The sequence below is a fragment of the Salvelinus sp. IW2-2015 genome, unplaced genomic scaffold (genome assembly GCF_002910315.2).
Source record: "Salvelinus sp. IW2-2015 unplaced genomic scaffold, ASM291031v2 Un_scaffold1969, whole genome shotgun sequence".
NCBI classification, from domain to species: domain Eukaryota; kingdom Metazoa; phylum Chordata; class Actinopteri; order Salmoniformes; family Salmonidae; genus Salvelinus; species Salvelinus sp. IW2-2015.
In genome coordinates this window covers 334,573-343,358 of record NW_019943322.1, presented here as the reverse complement: position 1 = coordinate 343,358, position 8,786 = coordinate 334,573, and the positions used below count along the sequence as shown (strand labels likewise).

Genomic DNA, 8,786 nt, shown 5'->3' with positions numbered 1-8,786 from the left:
AAATTACCCCAAATATTAGAGAGTGAGTCAATTAATCACGTATACCACTGGTGTGTAATGTGTGAGTATCCCCTGTTGAACATGAATTACAGGGAGGCTTAGAGTGTGACGTGGTGCATCAACGTTAATCTGGAACATACTGGTAACCTCTCCTCTCGCATTCCTCTCTCTGTTCCTCTCCTCTGTTTTCTCTCCTCCTCTTCTGTCTTCTCCTCTCCTCCTTTTCTCTAAGCTGCTTCAGAGGAAGTGAAATGAAAAGGGATCTGGCAGCCCAAATTAAATGCAGTTCTGTCAGTGACGCTCAAATCCCTCTTTCCCTTCAGTCTTTTTCTCTCTCCATCTCTCTCCCTCCGTCCCTCCATCTCAGTCTCTCTTTCCATCTCTCTCTCTCTCTCTCTTCGTCTCTCGGTCTCTCTCTCCCACCCTTGCTCTCTCCCCTCCATCTCTTTCTCCCTCTGTTTCTCGCCGTCTCTCCCCTCAGAGGGAGGTGTGATGGATCTGTTACTCTGACTGACTTTGACTGCTTGTTAAGAGCAGTCTCTTCCTGTCACATCCACCAGTCACACACTTTCATTTCCTCCTATTGCACAGCTCTCTCTTTCCATCTCCTCTCCATTCTCCCCCTCCTCTCTTTCAAAACCCACAATGCAAGGGAGACTCTTTTCCCAGCCTTTTTAATCAGTTTCTGACAATCCACCTGTCTGTCTTCATTCGTGTGAGGACAGGTTTGATTGTGGGTTCTTGAGAAGGGAGCGAAGCAGGATTCAGAGACGTTCAAATCACCCTCACTTCCRCCTACACCGACGGGACAGGTGTCAAAACATTTGATGACACGGGCGGCGAGCCGAGGACATGTGACCGATTGCACCTGAGGAGAATGAGACTGGTGAATGGTGGCTGGCTATAGGTCTGGTCCCTATGGAAACTGTACTGTAGCCGTCACCTTGCATCAAGCACAAATCTTCATATGATTGACAGCTTGAGAAACTATGAGAAAGTGCATTCCGTGTGTATCAACGTCTCTGAAATGAGTTCTCACCATCTCTATGGATTGCTTTCCTTTACAGTACTCCTAAACCGTGTTTGTCTGCTGTGTGATTCAGCACTGCTGAGTAAAACTGAACCAGAACTGAACTGAAACCTGTTTCAACCCCACTAAACGCTGACTCTGTATGTGTCTCTTCACCCTGGAGGTGTGAGGGGTCAGGGGTTCAGAGGAGAGGGGAAGAGCCCCTCTGTCCCCCCATGGATGATGACAGAAGCCACCAAAGGAGCAGGAGAAGACCCACAACAGGACCCTCACACTGATGGCAGGCCTGAACTCACGCTCACCTCTCCTGTTAATTCTTAGTAAACACTGGCGACAGGCTCCGAGAGGGGCGAGGGGCGTATGTGTGTGTGTCTCTCTATGTGTGTTTGTTGTGCTGTGTTCAGGAGGGTCTGACTGACCGGTGATGAGTGACGCCTTCAGGTTTAGCCCCAGGCTGATCCCCAGGCTGATCCCCAGGCCCTTTAGAGACTCTACTGCTTGTTTACTGCACTGGGCCAGAGCAAGTTCCTTACCACCCCCCAGACCCACACCTACCCAGCTCCACACGGCCTGCCTACACCTACAGCCACACCTACCCAGCCCCACACCGGCCTGCCCTACACCTACAGCCCACACCTACCAGCCCCACACCTATCCAGCCGGCTGCCCTACACCTCACGCCCACACCTACCCAGCCACACCTACCCAGCCCGACCTGCCCTACCTACAGCACACACCTACCCACCCCGCCTGCCACACCTACAGCCCACACCTACACAGCCCAGCCTACCAGCCCCAGCCTGCCCTACACCCCAAGCCCACACCTACCAGCCCAGAATGCCCTACACCCACAGCCCACATACCCACCCAACCTGCCATATACCACACCCACACCTACCAGCCCAGCCTGCCTACACCCACAGCCACACCTGCCCTACTCCCACAGCCACACCTACCCAGCCCAGCCTGCCCTACTCCCACAGCCAACACCTACCCAGGCCAGCCTGCCCTACACCCACAGCCCCACCTGCTCTACTCCCACAGCCCACACCTGCCCTACTCCAGCCCACCTACCCTACTCCCACAGCCCACACCTACCCAGCCAGCCTGCCCTACACTCACAGCCCACACCTGCCCTATCCCCAGCCCACACCTACCCTACTCCACAGCCACACCTACCCAGGCCAGCCTGCTACACCAACAGCCCAGCCCACCACTACCGCGCCAGCCTGCCCTACACCCACAGCCCACACCTGCCCTACTCCACAGCCCACACCTACCCAGCCCAGCCTGCCCTACACCCACAGCCCACACCTGCCCTACTCCCACAGCCCACACCTACCCAGGCCTGCCTGCCCTATACCCACAGCCCACACCTTTTCATCTCAGAGTCATCTGTTAGCACCGGGTGGCCCCCTCGTCCCCCTCTGTTTACATCCAGATGACAGCACCCGTCCTCAGCTTCCTGATGCTGACCAGAGATGTCCCCGTGACCCGGGGTAGGGACCAAGGGGGAGAGAAAGGGCAGAGGGGAACCTATGCTGCCACACCCAGATCCAGCTCTATACTCTTGTCCACAGCTTCCAAGCATTGTGCATTTAATCTAAAGAAAGGCCTCCAGATTTCCTAGCTTAGGTAAACGAATACAAACATAGACTGAGAACAACTTCTAAAGACCAAACCCCAGGGCAGCCCGCGGCTTCTCACTGACACATTTTACATTTTAGTAATTTAGCAGACACTTATCCAGAGAGGGGGGGTTTCCACCATTGGTGCCAGGACAGAGGAGATTGGACTGGACTGGGCTGAGCTGAGGTGGCAGAACGGAGTGCTCGGTTTGGGGTGTAGGGTTTGAGCATAGCCTGAAGGTAGGGATGGGCAGTTCCTCTTGCTGTTCCGTAGGCAAGTACCATGGTCTTGTAGTGGATGTGAGCTTCAACTGGAAGCCAGTGGAGTCTGTGAAGGAGCGTGGTGACATGAGAGAACTTGGGAAGGTTGAAAACCAGGCGTTCTGGATAAGTTGCAAGGGTTTGGTGGTACAAGCAGGGAGCCCAGCCAACAGCGAGTTGCAGTAGTCCAGGCGGTACAGGACAAGACCCTGGATTAGGACCTGTGTGAGGTAGGGTCGTACTRTACAGATGTTGTAGAGCATGAACCTGCAGGAGCGAGTCACTGCTTTGATGTTTGCAGAGAACGACAGGGTGTTGTCTAGGGTCACGCCAAGATTCTTTCCACTCTGGGAGGGTGACACTGTGGAGTTGTTAACTGTGATGGAGAGCGGACAGGCCTTCCCCGGGAGGAAGAGCAGCTTAGTCTTGTCGAGGTTGAGCTTGAGGTGGTGGGCCGTCATCCAAGTTGAGATATCTGCCAGGCACGCAGAGATGAGTGTCACCACCTGGGTGTCAGAAGGGGGGAAGGTGAAAAGTAGTTGAGTGTTATCCGCATAGCAATGATAGGAGAGACCATGTGAGGATATGACGGAGCCGAGTAACTTGGTGTATGGAAAGACGAGGGCCTAGAACTGAGCCTTGGGGGACACCAGTAGTAAGAGTACGTGGTGCAGACACAGATCCRCTCCACGTCACCTGGTGACACGCACAACTAACAAACAACTATCTAACATCTGATCTCAAATACCACCATTTGTGTTTCCATATAGAACGACTGGGAACAAAATAAAAGTCAGGGTAGACGGGGCTGTGTTATTATGGTGCTATGCTTCACTACCAGTCCAAAAGTGACTGGTTTGGTCACAGTGTAACTTACAGAAAGTATATTACTGGAGAGGAAGTAGGAAGTGATAGGAAAATAAGCTCCAGAGMGGTTCACATACCATAAATACTGTAGTGCATTCAGACTGACCCTAGAGTATCTTTCAAATTGTTAACACCCCATGAAAAGTCTTACTGCCTGACTTCAGATCAGCAGTTGCAGGCATGTTGGATTATATCTGYCTCTACTTCCTCTTTTGGACCAGGTTATGACACACTCTTCTCCCCACACTGTAGTTAAAAGTTACCCACAGATCTAAGATCAGATTAKCCTACCCTCAATTCTAACCTTATCCATTGCAGAGTAAAGACATATCTGACCCTTTATCAGTGGTTAGAGATAGGGAAAGCATATACCTTACTGCTCTGCCCACCTCTGTCTGTCTGAATGGCAGCTCTACCTCTTTCAGTTTTCCCCCAACTCCCTGGCACAGCCACATTTACCAGTCCCAGCAATGTACAGGCCTCCTCGTCAGACTCTCTGTGCCAACTACAAGCTGCCCATAATGGAGGCCTAGCCCGGCCCAGTAATCCATCCTTCTGTTTACGACTGCTGGGGCCTCTCTTACACAACCAGCTACATGGAGGAGCTCATGTCACGCTGACCAAGACGACCAACCTCAAACATCCACACAGATATCTGAACCAGCCAGAGTCTTAACCCTGCTCTCTCTCACTCTTTCTCCATGTCTTTCTATCTGTCCCTCTCTCTCACTCTCTCTGTGTGTCCCTCTCTCTCTGTGTCTCTTTCTAGCTCTCTTCATCCAGCCCTACTCTCACTCACTCCATCGCCCCTTTTGGTCTGACGCCATCACTCTAGCTCAGGGTAGATTTCAGGCCTATTCTCCAAATCTTCTGACACTTAGTGGCTGCTCCAGTTGCTCCTGCCCTGACATCTTATTCATAGGCCCAGGGAGCGGGAGTTTGGCAAGCTGCTAATACATGAAACCAATATGACTTCCACAACCGGTCGGTGGAAAAAGGCATCAGGCACCTTGCTTCAGGTAATTGATAGCTTCTGCTGGGTAATATGGAGGAACTGTGATCATGCTGAGTGTGTGTGTGTGTGTGGCTTCCCAGGTTACGTTGCTCTGGGGGTAACAGTCACACGGCTGGAAACATTATATTAGCCCAGGAAATAAGCCCGAGCCACATTCACTTTCCTGTGACATCACACAGCGTCCAGTAATAAAAGTGGTGCTCTTACCTACTCCTGCCTATCAGAGACGCACCCTATAGACACCTGGCTGACAGTTGATTTGCCAAATGTCCACGAGGACTGGTGGGAAGATAGCTAAAGCTTCTGCAGGGGGACTGACTGGGATGGTTGGGGTGAATTAGTGTCATGTGTTGACTTGGTCTCATCACTGTGCAGGCTCCTTTCCACTTTGAAGGCCCCTGAKTGTTGACATCACTAAAGCTGAGCAGGCATTGGAGTGAACAGGCTGAGGGGTGGGGGGCTGGAAAAACACTAGGCCTCTTACAGAGAAGGGGTGGGAGGAGGTCTTATGTCTATTCAGGCCCCTAGAGATGAGTTGGMGTGTGCGTGTGTACGTGTGTATGGTGTGCGTGTGTGTGTGTGGCGTGTGTGTGTGTGCGTGGTACTTGTGATCTCCTTGGTGATTGAAAGGTTGCCCTTTCCACCAGATTGACCCCCTAAGGGTCATGGGTGCCATCAATTATGTCACCCCCAAACTGGGCTTCTCTATACACACCGGATTATATGAAGTGTAAAACATTAGAAAAATGTGTCTGAAACGTCAGAGAAGCACATTTGCTCAGACAAGGGGGGGTTGTAAAGAGACACCATAGAAGGAGTAGGCCTCAACAAGTGAGTGTGTTTGAAGGCATTGTCATGCACTAGCAAGGGCAGGGCGTCTATGTAAGGCAGAGCTACAGTCCATCTTTAAGGGCAGAATGCAGGGAGGATGGACGGACATATGCTTTGCACAGGGCCAAATGAGGCAGAACCCGATTGGCTTTTGTGGTCGTCTCTTTTGTTGGCAAAGAAAAAGCAAATCTGTTTTAGGGTCGCAATCCAACAGTCCAATTCAGCCCCACAAACATCTCACAAAAACCCTACTCGCATGGCTCTAACCGTAGCACAGGTCAGCATGAGAGCAGATCCAGTTGAATGTAATGGTTAAACCACATAACCCCATCTAAATGAGCTCTGCAGATGGCTTCCACACACACACAAACACACACACACACACAGATTTGCCTCCACATCAGGGGGACTGGTAAGGACATACACATTCTACACAGACTACTACCCCAGCCTTCCTGACCTAGACAAAATGAATCACTGTCCACCATAAGAAAGCATCTGGGGTATAAGGACTAATTTAGGACAGAAAAGATGGAACTTGACAGAGATGGAGGACACATGGCGCTTGCTCACATGAGCATGCTACTAGTCTGCTCCCTCCACCTAAAGGTTGATCATAGATTGTAGATAGCAGATTCGGATCAGCACCTCTCTCTTGCCAATAAAAGCTTTTTGCTGACTGGGGGAAAGCCAGGATCTCTCCCAGAAAGTTACAATGTTAGACACACTCCAATGCGCCACACCTCATTTCCTAAAAAATGCTAAACCAATAATGGGGATTTCCATCAATCTCCTGCAGCATTGCTAGCACAGGAGAAGATGGTTTAGCATGTCTATAGGGACAGAACTGGGCCATTTATAGAGTTAACATTAGAGTAGGGCTGAAAATGCCGTGCTTTAACTATTCCATTGAAAGAACACAGGCCACAGGCTTTTGTGACGCTAGTTTGGAAAATGTTTTTAATGCTTTTGTATGCTGGGCGCTGTCCTCAGATAATCACATGGTATGCTTTCGCCGTAAAGCCTTTTTGAAATCTGAAAAAGCGGCTGGATTAACAAGAGGATAAGCTTTTAAATGACGTATGACACTTGTATTTTCATGAATGTTTAATATTACGATGTTTGTATTTTGAATTTCGCGCTCTGCAATTTCACCAGATGTTGTCGAGATGGGGCGCTAGTGTCCCACCTTTCCCAAAGAAGATAATCAGAGAGGCAACAAAGAGACCAAAGATAACCCTGAAGGAGCTGCAAAGCTCCACAGTGGAGATTGGAGTATATGTCCATAGGACCACTTCAAGACGTACACTCCACAGAGCTGGGCTTTACGGAAGAGTGGCCATAAAAAAGCCATTGCTTAAAGAAGAAAATAAGCAAACACGTTTGACATGTGGGAGACATGTGGGAGACTCCCCAAACATATGGTAGAAGGTACACTGGTCAGATGAGACTATAATGTAGCTTTTTGGCCATCAAGGAAAACACTCTGGCGCAAACCCAACACCTCTCATCACATTAAGAACCCCATCCCCACAGTGAAGCATGGTGGTGGCAGCATCATGCTGTGGGGATGTTTTTCATTGGCAGGGACTGGGAAACTGGTCAGAATTGAAGGAATGATGGATGCGCTAAATACAGGGAAATTCTTGAGGGAAACCTGTTTCAGTCTTCCAGAGATTTGAGACTGGGACGGAGGTTCACCTTCCAGCAGGACAATGACCCTAAACATACTGCTAAAGCAACACTCGAGTGGTTTAAGGGGAAACATTTAAATGTCTTGGAATGGCCTTGTCAAAGCCCAGACCTCAATCCAATTGAGAATCTGTGGTACGACTTAAAGATTGCTGTACACCAGCGGAACCCATCCAACTTGAAGGAGCTGGAGCAGTTTGCCCTGAAAAATCCCAGTGTCTAGATGTGCCAAGCTTATAGAGACATATCCCATGAGACTTGCAGCTGTAATTGCTGCAAAAGGTGGCTCTACAATGTATTGACTTTGGGGGGGTGAATAGTTAAGCACGCTCAAGTTTTCTCTTTTTTTGTCTTGTTTCTTTCACAATAAAAAATATTTTGCATCTTCAAAGTGGTAGGCATGTTGTGTAAATCAAATTATACAAGGCAACAAAATAAGAAAAATGCCAAGGGGAGTGAATACTTTCGCAAGCCACTGTATGTGACTGTATGAACAGAAAGGCCTGAGGTCCATCACTGCTCTGGCTAGAGAGGTATGTGACTGTATGAACAGAAAGGCCTGAGGTAGGGCCACATTACTGTGTGAAAGACCTGTCAGATCCCACTCATGTCTTTATCCTGGGAGTGAAGCTGGCAGGTCTGCTAAGTCTGTTAGAGAGAGAGGAATACATAGCCACCACTTTTATTACTGGAAGGTGGCTCGGGCTTATTTCCTGGGCTAATATAATGTTTCCAGCCGTGTGACTGTTACCCCCAGAGCAACGTAACCTGGGGAAGCCAGAGAGAGAGAGAGAGTGAGAGAGACACACACACACACACAACACACAACACACACACACACACACCACACACCACACACACACACACACACACACACACACAACACACACACACACACACACACACACAACACACACAAGCAATGATCACAGTTCCTGGTTGTCCATATCACCCAGCAGAAGCTATCATACCCGAAGCAAGGTTCCTGATGCCTTTTTCCACCGACCAGTTGTGGAAGTCATATTGGTTTCATGTATTAGCAGCTTGCCAAACTCCCACTCCCTGGGCCTATGAAATAAGATGTCGGGGCAGGAGCAACTGGAGCAGCCACTAAGTGTCAGAAGATTTGGAGAATAGGCCTGAAATCTACCCTGAGCTAGAGTGATGGCGTCAGACCAAAAGGGGCGATGGAGTGAGTGAGAGTAGGGCTGGATGAAGAGAGCTAGAAAGAGACAGAGAGAGAGGGACACACAGAGAGAGTGAGAGAGAGGGACAGATAGAAAGACATGGAGAAAGAGTGAGAGAGAGCAGGGTAAGACTCTGGCTGGTTCAGATATCTGTGTGGATGTTTGAGGTTGGTCGTCTTGGTCAGCGTGACATGAGCCCCTCCATGTAGCTGGTTGTGTAAGAGAGGCCCCAGCAGAAGGATGGATTACTGGGCCGGGCTAGGCCTCCATTATGG

General features: G+C 49.9%; 1 protein-coding gene across 1 annotated transcript; it reads left to right on the top strand.

The window, feature by feature from the left end:
* Positions 1-1,454: 1,454 nt before the first annotated feature.
* On the top strand, positions 1,455-2,432 carry LOC112072584 (uncharacterized). The gene has a single exon (XM_024139975.1). It carries the CDS (start codon positions 1,455-1,457, stop codon positions 2,430-2,432), a length of 978 nt encoding a protein of 325 aa, XP_023995743.1.
* The last annotated feature ends 6,354 nt before the right edge of the window (positions 2,433-8,786 follow it).